Source organism: Crocodylus siamensis, chromosome 5 (assembly GCF_052110815.1).
Source record: "Crocodylus siamensis isolate JL-2025a chromosome 5, ASM5211081v1, whole genome shotgun sequence".
Taxonomy (NCBI): Eukaryota; Metazoa; Chordata; order Crocodylia; family Crocodylidae; genus Crocodylus; species Crocodylus siamensis.
The window spans coordinates 44,208,171-44,223,906 of record NC_143399.1 but is presented as its reverse complement, the minus strand read 5'-3'; the positions used below and the strand labels follow the sequence as shown (position 1 = coordinate 44,223,906).

Here is a 15,736-nt window from a genome sequence, read left to right as displayed (position 1 = left end):
GCAAGCTTTTAGGCACAAACAGCCTTCTTCAGGCATAGGGAGAGTTTGTTGTATCCAGAGATAATATCCTTATTAATGGCAGTGTATGGAAATGAGAAATAACAGACCTGATTACCTACCCATCAGCCCTAAATCAAATCCACCCTGGCTGCAGTACTAGTGAGTAGCAGATTTATAGTTGTTTTCCTTTATGCAAGAATCACTTGGGTTTACAGGTCTATTAGGTTCATTCATTGGATAATAGTTACAAGCTGCACTTCTGTTCTGCTCCCATGGTATGTGGCTCAGTTGGAAGTGCCAGAAATCCTCTTCACAGTCTCTACCTTTGGAGTAGGCAGCAAACAAGCCTTGAAGTCACTATGGTAAAATATATATATTGGGGAAAATACATAGAGGAAGATGGTGAGCAAACCCTTTTAAAAGGGTGAAGAGAAATAAATAAAAATATGACTGCTAAGGTTGCTGGGGTGTAGTGAAATAAAATGCGGGGGGGGCATGTAAACTCTAAGGATTTTCTTTCTTAATTCCTTTTTAAAGGCCTTCATTGGAAGAGTTTTAACTTTCAGAAATGACACCTGCTATAGGAGAATGAGGAACAAATATAAAGAAAGTTTTGCCTCTGTCTTAGAGAAACTGATAGTTTGGTTAACTGTGTACCTCTTAGAACAGCTTGGTCAAGCATGTCTTACTTTCCTGAGTGATTCTCCATGCAGCTGTCACACATGGTGCACATGTACCCGTAAATGTGAGTTTGGATTCTTTTTGTATAGCAATATTCTTTAGAGCCACTCACACTTAAGACTAGGGTTGTTTCAGCCACTTCTCTCACCCTACCGGCTGCCCGCAGCAGCAGGGTATAACTCTGCATGTGTCTGCACAACAGAGGGAATCTTTGTGGACAGAAAGAACCACAGTTACTATATGGTAACTCATCTTTCCAGCTCTGCTAAGATGAACTTGCATAAAAAGTTTTGCTTAATTGGAGGGTCAGCAGCTTGCCTGTATGGTTACAAATAGCACCTGCTCTTTAGATGTGTTTTCTAAGTTTTCATAGGTTGTGGGCAATGGTTTAGGAATCTTTCAAATATACCATATTTGGGGCAATATATATGCGTGTTTATTATAACAGACTTGATTACTGTACTGTGACTTCCTTTGGTGGAGATTTCCTTCCATTAACTAAACTTGCTTGCAGGCTCTGTGTTAAGATACTGGTTTGATGGAGAACAGACTGGAAGCATTGATTCAGAAATTGCTTTGCTGCAGTCTCTCTGATGATCCTTACTCAGCAGGAAGCTGAAAATCAGGAGCCAAAATTAACTTAATGCCCCTCTCCTCCCCACCCCCATTTTTTTTTTTTTTTTTTATATTGCACTGCAAACTGTTTGCTGCAGGAGTGAGTGAAGTCATTCATCCAGTGTCCCTGGTGGGAAGCTAATCTCAAAAGTAGCTGTAGTCTGAGCATACACTGTATTTAATACTTTGGGTGAAATTTTTAGACTGATTAGATGTTTTTCATACAAAATTTCAGTTAAATCAATTCTAAAGTCTGTGGGTTTTTTCTCTTCTTTTTTTTTTGTATGTTAAGACTGGTTTTTTAGGTGTGTGCAAGAGGTACCAGACTCGATGAGTTTCCATCGAAATGTCGGAAAAGGCAGGTCAGAACACAAAAGCAAAGGATGGGAAAACAAAGTATGCAACGCTCAGTCTGTTTAATACTTACAAGGGAAAGTCACTGGAAACACAGAAAACCACAGGTGGGTAAATTGAATTGACTTATTTTTGTTCTGCAGCTATCGGGTTCACAGTTTTAATTGATCATGTAGCTGTGTGACCATTGAAACAAAGCAAGATATACCAAATTTATTATAACAAGCTGGTTTGTTAATTTATGGTTAACTGTTCTAGGTGTAGAATGTCTTCTGGTTACTTTTAATATAGCATTTCAGTTTTGGGAGTTAAAGTATTTTGAACCCAGCAGAACTTAGAATACTGCTGAAAGTTTTTATAAATACCATGCTCTCAAAATATGGTTACAGCTTGTATTACCTGGTTACCTCTAGTCCATACCAATACGGTAAAATAAACAGTTGAGGGAAAACAGTGGCTTTGACTATACCTTCATCTTTAAAATGGTTGAGAGCCTTCATCTTGAGGGGATTGCTCATGTCCCTTCAGTGTACAGTCCACTGAACGCTTCTTTTGAATTAGAGTCAATTATTTGATCCAAGTCATAAATCTGCTTAGTCTTTGAATCTCTCTGGATTTTTGATTGACTGGTCCCTCAAAAATTTCAAAATATTTTTAACAGGATGTATTTATTAATGCTGTATCATGAAATTAAGACAGCTGATTATCTATAATTTATTGACTCAAGAAAAGCTGGGGCCCTCTGGTCCAGTTTCATTTTCATTCTGAGAATGCCAAAGGTAACCGTTGAACCTCATTCTTTGAGAATTATTCCAGTGTGATTGAAAGCAAATGTTTTATAGCTCCCCACTTTAAAATGTTGTGAGACTTCTTCAGTGCAAGGCAAGGAGCCTGGTGGGTGTACATTTTATTGGACCACTTGTATAATTGGAAGAGACATAAATGAGCTTTTGGGTACCACTTTACCCTTCCTCACTGGTACCCAAAGCCAATCTGTCTCTCCTAGGTCTGCATTAGGTCCAATAAGAGAGATCACCCCCAACAATCTTTAGTCTTAATACACTTGTCTGGGACCATCGTGGCCACATCACCTTCCTGACATTTACCATGAAACGTCAAGACATTTATCTTAATAAAATTTTAGAGACAGCTGTCATTAGTTTTATTTACTTACTTATTTTCTACCTGTTTTTTCTGACAAAATATTTTTTTGTTCCAAAAGCAGCTACTTTGAAAAAAGTGAATTTTATGGAAAATAACATAATTTCCTCCCTGCCTTTTGATATATATAGTTGCCACACGCCATGGATTACAGAGTCTGGGAAAAGTGGCCATTTCTCGGAGGATGCCTCCCCCAGCTAATCTCCCTAGTCTTAAAGCAGAGAACAAAGGCAATGATCCGAATGTAAACATTGTGCCTAAGGATGGCACAGGATGGGCTTCTTCTAAACAGGAACAGCATGAGGAAGAAAAGTAAGTTTATAACAGTGGCCAGTAGGTGTCACTTATTATAGTTTGTGACAGTCTTATCCTACAGTAGAAATCTTTCTAAAGATGGAGGAAAACTGAATGGATTGATAGACTTGTGTGTCAAACCTCAGGAGTGCCAGAATATTGTAAAGGAAATGGTGTTATATTGACTGTCGGTGGGGTGTTTTTTTACTAATTGAGGAACAGTTTGAAAAGAAACTCATACTGAAGTCAGCATGCCTAACTGTTCCAGATGAAAAGATGTTAAAGGCATTGAATGAAAACACTGAGTTTTGACAGAAAGCATCTACTTGTCTATACTTGGTCATAGATTTTTTGTCCTTCTTGCTAAAGCCCTGGAGTTAGGGATGTAATGCTATTTTAAAAAATGTCCATTTAACCTCCTCCTGGTTGCATCAGTTAACTCATAACACAGCGTCTCAGACATGGCTCCCTTGATAGCTATTCCTGGTTCCTGGGCCCTTTTGAGGGCAGGAGAGAAGTAGTGGCCAATCTTCTGACAGCACAGCCCATAAGAGTGGCCTGGCTGGAAGGGAGCACCTGTGAACCAGCAGCTAATTGCTTAATTAGTGAGTCATTAGGCTGCCTGCTGTTTTCTTCTTTAACCTCATATGCTGTGTGTACTAGTCTCCTTCCCCTCCTTCCTGCCTGCTCTGCTGCCTTCCTGTTCTTACTGGAGACCTGCATAGCTTCCTTCCCCTGCCCCCCACTCTCTGCTGAACTGTGCCTGTCCCCATGCTAAACAGCAACTGGTAAGCTGGAACGGGTTATCGGGGTCAGGGTTTCCATGAAGATTGGCCCCAGCAGCTCTGGCTGAGCGAGGAGCTGCTCTGAGGCCAAGGCTGGGATCTTGTGGTGGTGACAGCATGGCCTGTAGCCGCGGCATGTAGGCAGTGGATCAGCTCTGCCCCAACTCCAGACCATGCTGTCACCACTGCAAGATCTCAGCCCTGGAGCAGCTCCCTGCACAGCTGCTCGCCCTGTCAGCGCTCCTAGAGCCAGCCACAGCAACACAGACTGGGGCGGCTGGGAAATGGAGTCTGCCGGGGTCCAATCTGGCCCAGGGGCCAGACTTTGCCCCTGGCCTAAGACGATTAAAACAGCTTTTTATTGTACAGTTTGTTACTACACTTCTATTTAATGCTTGTAAAAACAAGAAATGATGCAAGGTTTTTCTCTTTCGTGTTTTTGTCATCACTTTAAGCAATAAACTTAACTTACTTAAGATGAGGCTTTGTCCCCAAACAGCATGGGGGGAAAATGCTCCTTGTCTTCCATTCACATACAAGAAAACCTCATTAAACTGCTGCCAAAAACGGTATGTGGTCAGTAGTGGAAACCAACTGTGAAGTTGATTAAATGCAGCCATCACTGAGCAAGCCTGTAAAAACACATGGCCTATAGGGGGCAAACATACTGATGACAGCCTACAACAAGGATAGGTTAGTTCAGCCCATCTGAATAAGATATGTGGTAATGCCCATTGAGCATTGTTCCCCTCAGCACTGACTCTTTGTCATGTCCATAGTATGCCATTGCACTGAAATACATTTTGATTTCCTCTTCACTCTCACAGTCTAGCTGTGCCCTTTTTTTCCTGACTTCCAGTGCTTATTGTTTTTTCACCAGCTTTAAATGTTTGTCTGGTAAACAACACCAACCGGGGACCCAAGAAGTTCACCCAGAATCCCCATTGCCCCTTCAGCCTATCACAAGTGAATAGTGTGCCCCCTCCCATGAAATATTGCTGAACCAGGTTGCCTTTTGCCTCGCCTGCATATTTGGAGGATCCCAGGATTCCTGAGAAGAACACCCAGCTGTACTCATGGTGGGTGGGAGAGGGATGTTAATTAGCACATGGATCCTTTGTGGTGGATACCCTATGTACATGCATATACTGCTGAGCTGCAGGGTCACCATGGCTTGAAATGCTGTTGTTTGTGCTGGGGCCCAGCCTAATAAAGTATATGGTAAATGCTGGCCCTTCTGGCTTGGGACTAACATCATGCATAGTTTGTACTGTAAGTAGGTACAAGTGTGCTGCTTAAAAATGTGCTTATGGAGTACGTATGCTAAAACTTGTAGCAGTTTCATTTAAAAAAAAAAAAAGTAAAATGCATCAATTCTGGATGAATTAAGTCTGTGGATACTCATAGTAATTTGCCTGTCCATAACTTACTACAGGCAAGATTATTTCCAAGTCAGTGTTTTTGCATTTGTCCATCACTTCCATGTGCTTAGGAGGAGTAGAGTCTGATGGTAAGGAGAGCTGGGGGCAGGGAAAGGGATTGCAGGGGGGATAAAGGTGGAGGGACAGAGCGTGTAAGGGAGCTACCTGACCCCCTGCCAGATTTATTTTCCCTGCTGTAGTATTTGGAGGGGGACAAATTCAAGGCAAACCTCCAGTGATTAGATTCAGCACCTGGAAAATCATAATACATTTTATAAAATGTCCATATATAAAATCTAATTAATGGGGTTTTGTCTTTGTATTCAGGGTTATCTTATATTTGAGTAACTATGATGACTGCTAAGGGCATGGACACACACAACACACAATGATTTCAATACAGTTTAAACTTGAAGCAGACAGACATACAAGCCTGTTAAACTGGTTGAAAGTCACTTGATACAGTTCAAATGCACATGAAAATTTTCTCATGAAATACTTTTGAAACTGTCCCTCAACTAGTTAATGTATTCTTATTCAAAGGTCTCTGCCACCTCAAGTATTTATTCTTTGCTCTGGTGTCTCATAGTGCCCCCTTTAGATCTTCTCCAGAGTAGTAACAGGGCTCAGGTGGATCCTATAAGCCTCTTGAAACATGAGAAGATAAGTTATTTTTGTTTTAAAACTAAGAGAGGCTCAGAAATTGAGCATGACTGTTTTTGAGAGGCTGAGCTCCTTTGAGAAGAAATGTAAGGGGAAGAATGACAGCAAAGGGAAGCTGTCATTTTTTCTTTTCTTTTTTTTTACCTTTCCAAAATAAATGTGAATTAACTTTCTAATCAATAGAGCAATAAAGGAGAGAGAAACAGGGTCCTTAAGAACATTTCTGTTGTAAGGTGCTTGCAATCTCATACTTTTCAGTACCTTTTATAAATTTACTTGGCTGACATTGGGAACTTATTGAAACCAAGTCTATTTTACTTTTAAATATAGTTTTGTATGCCTTTTCTGGTTTAGTCTCCATCTTCTCATGTACAAAACATTTAAATAAAGTATTGACATCTCATCTTTGTAGCTGTTCCTTGCATAACCTCAAAACTGACAGTTTTAACACAAGTTAACTCATCCTCGCTCTTAATTACTCTGCTGTTTTTTCTTCTTGGTTAAAAAAGGAAAGTAAGTCTCTCACACCTAGCCCTCTCTCTCACAAAGTACTTGTTTTTACTTTTGAGTAACATGCAACTTTTAAATATTTTGTTGCACAGATAAATAGTTGATACTGAGAAAACACAATTCTTCTGTTCAGTAGAATTTGCTTGAGTCCATGTAGGGTTATTAAATTCTGGGGGGGGCGAGTTAACCACCTCTTCTCCCCACTATGCATCCCCATGCCAGAATGTTGGGGCAAAGCACAATACCAAAATAAAATAAAAATAGGTGCATGACTTGTTCTGTTCTAGAACTTCAGTTTCTGTCATTCATAAGGGTTAAGGTTACATGTCTGACCACTGTTACATCACAGATCCCTAAATATTTTCTAGTTACCTCAACTATATTGAGCCCAGTAACCTATGCTTGACAGGTATACCTTCCAGAAAGATACCATATCTTGATTTGAAGAGATTGAGATGAAGAATCTATCACTTCAGTAGCTTGTTCCATTTTTAATCAACCCAGCTTCACTTGTCCCTGACTTCCAGTTTGTCTGATTTTGAGCTTCCAGCCATTGATTCTTTCTCCTGTTACCTTACAGTCTTGTAGTACCTATTACTTTCTCTTATGACGGTGTATATACACCTAAACAAAGGCCCTCTTGATTTATTTAGCTTATGAAAAAATTAACTCCCAAGTGTCTCACTAAAGTAAATTTTTTTTTCAAATCCAGTTTAAGCATAATTTCTCATGGCTCGTTTCTGAACCCTTTCCAGTCTTTCAACTTCTTTCTTTAAATGGGGATACGAGAACTATACACAACATTCTAGTATCATTTTCATCCATGTTTTATATGGAGGTGAAATACCCTTTCAGCTCCTATTTACTATTTGTTACATAGTTAGATTGTTAATTCTATTTAGCTGAAGCATTGCACTGGACATTCATGTGAAATTCTCTACAGTGTGACTCATAAGAATTTTTTTGGAGTCGTTGCTTTACAGGATTCAGTCACTTTAAGAACTGGTTGCATTCTTTGTTCCAAGATTGTATGACATCATTTAGCTGTGTTAAAATGTATTTTGTTTAAATAGGCCAAGTTTTTAATACCAAGTTGCACAGATCACTTTGGCTATCCTATCCTCATTTACTTTTCCATCAGTCTTTACAAGAATTACACATTTTATCAGCAGTAACTTATAGAATCCTTTGTAATTGATCTCTATGGAACACCACTCAAAACACATTTGTTGAAGAATAATTGTCTGGTCATAACCACTCTGAGATCTGTGCATCAATTTGTAATCTCTTTTAAAGGTTGCTGTATAGATATTGTAGAGCACTAATTTTAATCAAAAGTGTCATGCAATACTGAGACGCACACCTTTTGAAATGTTATATTTATGCAGTTAATCTCTAAAATACTTCAATATGTAATCTTAGAGAATGACATGAAATCTGTTTGGCTAGGGTAACTGTAGGTCTGCCATCCCTATTGGTATAGACCTTAGCAACAAAAAACCCAATTATTTTACTAGCTTTTAATTGAATCGCAGCAACTTTAGAAATTGGTAATAATTATAGCAAACTGACTTATAGTTGACCTGGCCATCCATACTGACACTATATTAGCATTAGTGTCCTGAAATTTTTATGCTGTTTCCTGATTTATTAAAAATAAACATCAGTGAACCAGAGATTTCCATTGCCAGTTGGTTAAGCATTTAAGCACTCACAGTGCAAGTTTCTTGACCTATTTATTTATAAATATTTGCCATGGTAGATATTTAGCACTCCCTTTTGAACTAAAGGAATAGAAAGTATTATACAGTGTTATTAGAAAGTATTATTGTAATTACAGCCACATTGCTCTGCATCTTTTGAAATGCAAAGGAGGGCTATTTATTGCACACTTGGTTAATACCAACCATCTAATAATGAGCCTATACATTTGTTAAGATTTCTTTTGAATCTAATGCACTTTTAAATCGTTGTCTGATCCCTTCCTCCCCCTCAAATCATCCTTTTCCTTGATTGTGGATTTGTATTGTTTGGCTTTAATGACTCCTACAAAAATATCCAGTCAATTCACTATTGCACTATAGCTTTAGGCAAGTGACTCTTGGAAGTACCATCTAGGTATCTTTACATTCTTCAGAGCTCTTAGTTTTATAGTCAAGGGGAAACGGAATAAATTAAAAGTCTGGAGAAAATTGCTCATTCTCTCCTCAGAACAGATCTTCTGAATCCACGAAGAACAGTTTGCTTAATTTTTAATCTTTTATTTTAATTTCAGACCGCCAGAAGTGCCACCAACACAGCCAAAACCTGCACCACCACCACCACCTCCTCCTCCAGAAGCACCTCCTGTTGCCAAATCGTGGGCCAGTACAAAGCCAGGTGGGCAAGGCGATGGTAAGTGATGTTAAAAGTGGAGGAAACCTGAGCTGGCCCAGAGGTCTACTAGTTGTGCTTTGCACTGCTATGTGGGAGACCTGGTTTCAATATTCTTTTGCTCCTGGTCTCATGTTGCCTGGGTCAGCAAGGGCTAGGAAAGTTGTGGAGACAACTTTTTTGGTCCTAAGGTGAAGGAGTGCCTTGTCACTCAAGTGAACCTCCTAAGCACCTTGTCAGCAGTGTTAAGTGACTCAAAAAGAAATTGTATGGTCTTGTATTTGGTAGTCAGGAAAATAATGGCTATGATAGGAGACCATGAGTGTGGCAGTCTTAAGGACAGGAGAATCTTCTGGTTGTGCAGAAATGTGTGCAAGTCTTGCATGGGGAAGGGAAATGGTAAACATTTGGTCCAGTTACTAATCATGCATTGGTTATCACTAACGCTAACCTTATCTGGAACCGTGGCATTTACCAACTTGTTTCGATGCGTGTTATAACATGGAGGAGGTTCTAGTTTTTACTCAATAGAACTTTTAAGTCTCAAAATATTGGCACATGTAGTTTTTCTGAGAGAAAATTAAAGGGTTTTTATAACACAATATTAAAAATATGGTAAATTATTTCTATGGTTGTAAGTTGTGGGCACAGAAAATGAGTCAGTTGTCTCTGACTTCAAGGTGTACTTAGTACTGCTGTACGAAATGGCACTGTTCCGTTTTGATGGAACAGCGTTTTGTTTCAAATTTCGTTTCGATTCGAAACTGCTGTTCCATTTAGTTTCATCAAAACAGTTTTGCTGTTTCAGTGTTCACCTGTAAGCTATAACGGGGAAGCTTGAAACAGTCGATAACTTTGTCATTTCTAGCCTGATTTGGATGAAACTTGCAGGAATGGTAACCCTTTCTGAGGGCACGAAGCCTGCCAAGCTTTGGGGAGAGGGGTGCAGGGGTATTGGGGAAACTGCACTTCAAGCTGCAGACAAGCAAAACTCATGACATGGGTGACACTGCATGTTAAGGCACTGAAGCCACAAAGCCTGCCAGTTTTTAAGGAGATGGGTACAGGGGCTTCTGGGTTCTGGGACCCTGCACCTCTGGCTGCTGACAGCCAAACTCGTTGCATGGGTGCTTGTGGGACTGTCTGTCTTGGGGCATGGTGGGGGTGGTGAAAACTGCAGGCCTGCTAAGCCCTGTTGTGGCCATAAAGCCTGCCAGCTGTCAAGGAGATGGGTGCAGGGGGAGTTTGAGTTCTGGGGCCCTGCACCTCTAGCTGCTGACAAGCAAAACTTGTGACATGGGTGGGTGACCTGTGTGTGTTAAGGTGCACCCTCACTCAACTGACACCAAGGCAAAAAGAAGGGCAGTACAAACAATGCTGCCTTTTATGCAGTTTTTCTATCCCTCCCCCAGAGCACTGGGATTGCAAGAGACCTCAAGAAAGGATGACAGTCACAGGACAGTCAATAATGAGAGCAGTCCTTCTCTCCCCCCCCCCCCTTACTTTAGTTTCTGTTTCCCTGCAGGCAAGCCCAGCTTGAGCTTCAAAACTCAAAACATTTCGAACATTTTGAAACGTTTTGACTTGCCTCATTTTGTTTCAAGGCTGTTTTGAAGTTCTGTCTTTCATTTCGATTTTGCTGTTTTGAGCTTGAAACAGTGTCGAAACGAAACTGCCAGCAAAATTTCGCATAGCCCTGGTACTTAGCTTGTGATTTCATGTCTGCCATGATAACCATGGGACTCTCCCAGACAGTTGCCTCATTCTGTGAAATTGGCTACAGTACAAGTCTGGTGTGTACAGAGGAAATAGAGGTGATGGGGAATCAAAATCATGCCTCTTTTTATGTTTTACTTGTTATATTCTTTAGTTTGAGATTTGGGCTGGATCTGCCAGGAAGGTTATGAACAGTTTGGTTTAACTGGCTAATGGAACTTGTGCATTTCCAGGTATTTGCAGTAGTCATTTAACTGACTGCTTAGTCTGGTCTGATGCAGCCTTGTCAGCCTCATTCTCATCTGTTGCAGTGGCTTGTGACAAATTATAGGGGAAGGATTTTTTTTCTTTAAAGAATGTTTTGCTAATTTGCAGCCTCTCCTTTTTGTGTTGTACAGTAAGTAAGGTTATCTGGCTCCAGAGCACCTCTGAAGTCAAACAGCTGAATTGCCTGCTGCCTGGCTAGTTACTTCAGATGGACTTCACTTAATTAATGACCAGCTTATAAATGAGATTTACTGTTACTCTGGCAGAGGAAATTGCTCAGTCTGCGGCATTGTGGTAACTCAGCAAGTAGTGTTTTGAAAATGCTTTCAGATTCCTCCATTCGGCTCACTGAAGAGCCCTGAAGGGACTGTCTGCTTCATGGAAACACATCTGTGATGTGATTGTTCTTGCTTGCCCCCTGCAGTTGGCCAGAGGGAGCAAACCTGTTCCTCTGTCATGAGGACTTCCAGGGACACAGCTGAACTGCTCCCCAAACATAAACCAAATTCGTATTAGTAAAATGCCAGCCAAATTTGAATTGGCTTACAAGCAGCTGGGTTATACAGGCAAATATTAGGCATGCGTGTGTTTTGTTTTTGTTTTGTTTTATTGTTTTAAGATGAAAAGGTCTTGCCAAGTTTTGGTTTGTCCGTGGCCTTACAACTTAAGACACTGGAAATCTTGAAAGTCTTGTTTTCACTTTCTTGCTCTGGATGTCCCCTTGTATCTAACAATCAGTGGGAATTTTCCTAGCTGTCAGGTTTTACGGGCTTGGGAGGTGAAAGTTTTAAGATTCTGCCCCTGATTGTTTGGAGAGTAGTTTGAGTTGGTAGGTTTAATTTTAAAAAACAAAGCAAAACACGTGCGTGGGTTTGAATGATTTGAATGAGGTTTATTTTCCATATTTATCTGTTTACTTGTTTAATGTATAAAATTGCATTGCTAAATGTATGCAGTCCATCATATTTTCTAGGAAAATGAGACTAAACTTTAATTTCCAGTCTCAGGTTTGTTTTAATTGGCTTAGTTCTTACTGTACATCAAAGTCAGATGGGCATACTTTCATCCATCCTTGCAAATCACTCAAAGTAGCTTCTGCACTCAATCTAAGGACTTGTTTTAACAGTGTGTTAACCTTAAATATAAGCTTAATCTTTTGGAAGAGCTGTATCAAGAGTTGGTGCAGCAAAAAGGATTCAAGAAAAAACATTTTCATCTGATCTTCAGTAGTTGCAGAATCTACAGCTGTGTAACTTATATGCTTTTGGCTAAACCATGTGTAGTAGTCTTTGGAAACTTCAGTGCTTTTTCACAAACGTGGTGTCTATCTCAGAGAAGTTGTCTCTCTCTTCCTGTGATATCCTGCCTGTTAATATTTTATATGGTTCATGTCATCCATGGCTACTTTTGTAGCCTATCTTGTGGCTTTTTAATTTTGATATTTCTGATGTTAATCGGTAAGTAGATTGATTCCATGGATTTAACTTTCTCTTGTTTTATTTGGGAACACAACATTTTTACAAAGGATTCATTTGAACTCTGATAAAAGACCGTGATTCTTTAAGAGTTTTTCAGAAATTGAACTACATAGTTTGGCCATATTTGATAGGTGCATTCTTCTGAACTATGTTTATACTGAAACTTGTAACCATTCTATGGATTTTTTTGTAACAATTGTCTAGGTCCAGCTCTTCCAGTAAACAGTTATTTCCAGCAAGAGTTTCCCAGTCTGCAGGCAGCTGGGGATCCGGAAAAATCAGGCAAAGAGAAAGATGCAGCTGAAGAGCCCCAGGTACCTGGACCTACTTCACGACCACAAAGTAAGTGTTTGAATTGGTATATATTTTAGTGTAGAGCTTTGTTTCAGAGTTTTTTGCTGGAGATTTCTTATCTGCAGTAAATAATTGATAGAATTTTACCTTTCAGAAATTCCAAATGTAACAGAAAACTGAGAAACAAAATGGTTTATATTATACCCCTTATTTTTACGAAATAGTTTAAGCATGTTCTTTCCAGACTTACTTCACAGATTTGTCCATTCCAGTGTTTTGCTAGCTTTTACTCATTTGCTTTATCATTTTCTTTGACTGCTTTTTCATAGAATCAATGAGTCACAAGGGACCTAGACAGATCATCTAGTCCGACCCCCTGTCATGGGCAGGAAGGAGCACTGGAGGTGGCAGGGGTCATAAGACCCCAGCCAGGTGCCTATCTAGTCTCCCCTTGAAGATTTCCAGGGAAGGTGAGAGCACCACCTCTCTGGGAAGCCAATTCCAGGCTCTGGCCACCCTTACAGTGAAGTAGTTCTTGCTAATATCTAACCTAAACCTGTACTCCCTCAGCTTGTGGCCATTGTTCCTGGTGTTCCCCGAGTCTCTGCTCGTGGCCCCTGATAAGGCTATAGGCAGCCACAAGATCTCCCCTTAGTCTCCTCTTGCGGAGACTGAAGAGATTCAGGTCCCTCAGCCTCTCCTCATAGGGCTGGCCACGGAGGCCCCCAACCATACGATCTCGCATGAAAACTCTTGAATATTTTTGACTAAACGGCATTCTTTGTTTTCATTGTTCACTTTTCACTAACAAATTACAATGGAAAATTTTCACACTTGTATATGTAGAGGTTCATGATTCCCTTATTCCTAGGCTACAGTTTACAGGTTCCCAAATTGGTAAGATTACTTGCAAGTTACGTGAAGCTGGCATCTCTTTACTTCTAGCTTGTAACTGTTATCTAGCTCAAAAATACATTCCAAATGTTTCTTGCCACATAAACAGCTGTTGGAAGTCGCCAAAGAATAAATGACCGCATAAATATAAAGGGAAGGTGGTCTACTGAATAGGAAGATTATTGGTCAAGAAGATGCCAAAGAAATGATCTTGCTCTGAAAGTTTGAGACTCCTCTGCAGAGAATTAGTGTTCCCAAGAACAAATCTTGCCATGCTGTAGTTCAGGGGTTGGCAACCCCTGGCATGCATGCTGAACATGGCACACGAGGCCATTTTGCTTGGCACACCGTGGCCAGCCCCAGCTCCGGGTAGCTGCTTCCAGCAATGGAGCCCGGGCTGCTCCCAGCAGGGCTTGCAGCATCTAGATGCCTGCTGGGAGCAGCCCAGGCTCCCGGTTGACAGCAGCTCCCCAGAGCCGGGGCCGGCTGCAGTGGGGAGGCTCCAAACAGCTGTGCCAGGCTTCGGCATCAGCTCCGCACCAGCATGTGCAGGCATGTCTCAGAGTGGGCAGTGGGGGAGGGGTCTGAGGCAGCACAGCCCTGGTCTCTCCCCTACTCCGGGCACAGCTGTTTGTAGCCAGGCCAGGCCAGGCTCTGGGCAGCTGCAGCAGGCAGGCTGCAAACAGCTGCACCGGGATCCACAGCTCTGGCATCAGCTCTGTGCTGGCAACAACTGCATGTGCACTTTGGGGCAGACTGTGCTGCCCCGCTGCCTGCCCTGAGGTGCACACACAGTCACCACCAGCACAGAGCTGATGCTGGAGCTGTGGACCACGGTGCAGCTGTTTGCAGCCTGCCTGCTGCAGCTGCCCAGAGCCCAGGCTGGCTACAAACAGCTGTGCCAGGCTCATCGCCTCTGTGCTGGGAGCAGAGGAGAGACCAGGGATGCGCTGCCTCAGGCCCCTCCCCCACCACCGGCTCCGAGGCACGCCTGAATATGCTGGTGCAGAGCTGATGCGGAGCCTGGCACAGCTGTTTGGAGCCTCCCCGCTGCAGCTGGCCCCAGGAGCCCAGGCTGCTCCCAGCAGAGAGCTGGGATGCTGCAAGCCCTGCTGGGAGCAGTCTGGACTCCAGCAGCCACCCAGAGCTGGGGTAGCTGTTGACAGCCACAGATCCTGGGGTGGAGGGTAAGGGGCTGCGGGGCAAGGGGCAGTAGGACTGGGGGCAGGGGCTCTGGGTGTGGGGCATGAGGTGGCAGGGTTGGGGGGCACGGGCTTTGGGTAGGGGGCACAAACAGGGCATCCTGCCATGTACCCCTTGCCCTCATTTTGTTTTTCCGCCATGTCAGCACTCCGGCACCTTCCAAGGTAGGCATTGTGGTGTTTTTTGGCCCTGGCCAAAAAACATTGCCTACTCCTGTTATAGGTAGACTAAGTTGTTTCCATGTATGCTTCATTTGAGGTGAGTGAGTTTTTTTGGGTTTTTTTCCCTGATCCTCCCAATCCTTTTGGCCCAAATCTGAGACCTGCAGGGCACATCCACACGTGCCATAAGGAGACGACAATATACCGTGGAGCTTGCTGCTCTGCAGTTTATTGTTCCCAGGAAGCTCCTGGACATACGTCTGCATGTGTATCTAGAGCGCAGCACAATGAGCTGGGTTGCAGCAATCCCTACTGGCAATGAGTCTGGGGGCTAGCCTGCTAGCCTGGGGCTGCTCCAGTGGTGCTCATTGTGCTGCAGAGGGGGTAGGTGGTACATGAGAGTACTTAAGTGCAGAGCTAGCTGGCCTTTTGCCTCAGCCAGCTCATTGGTGTCTACACATACGCTGCTATGCACGAAAAAGCTCTACACCAAGGTAGCACTTGTACAAGTACTACCCTGCTGCAGAATTTGTTAGTTTCATGCACCCTAATAGGGAAGCACGTGTAGACATGCCTGCAGTGTTGGTAATAGCCAGCACTTATTCTTCCTTACATGAATTTTCTCTCTTCTTTTAACTCCCCCTAAACTTCCATGCTTGTTCCAGTGGAATATTCATAGGAAGCTGCAACCTATGCAGATAGTTTCTAGGGTCGGAAGGGACCTGAGCAGATCATCTAGTCCGGCCCCCTGCCATGGCAGGAAAGAGTACTGGGGTCAAATGACCCCAGCAAGATGTTCATCTAACCTCCTCTTAAACACCGCCAGGGTAGAAGCCTGCACCACTTCTCTTGGAAGCTGGTTCCAG

The 15,736-nt window shown here is 42.3% G+C and overlaps 1 protein-coding gene across 16 annotated transcripts in view; it reads left to right on the top strand.

The window, feature by feature from the left end:
- The window catches only part of PRRC2C (proline rich coiled-coil 2C), a 105,682-nt gene that overhangs the window by 27,910 nt on the left and 62,036 nt on the right, over positions 1-15,736 (top strand). For 15 of the 16 annotated variants that reach the window (XM_090050124.1, XM_090050123.1, XM_090050122.1 and 12 more), the window contains exons 2-5: positions 1,589-1,757; positions 2,943-3,123; positions 8,760-8,878; positions 12,523-12,660. In XM_090050124.1, coding sequence (XP_089906250.1) covers positions 1,643-1,757; positions 2,943-3,123; positions 8,760-8,878; positions 12,523-12,660 — 553 coding nt within the window. In that variant the 5' untranslated portion in view covers positions 1,589-1,642. The remainder of the gene's footprint in view (positions 1-1,588; positions 1,758-2,942; positions 3,124-8,759; positions 8,879-12,522; positions 12,661-15,736) is intronic. The other variant, XM_090050121.1, reaches the window with a different exon arrangement.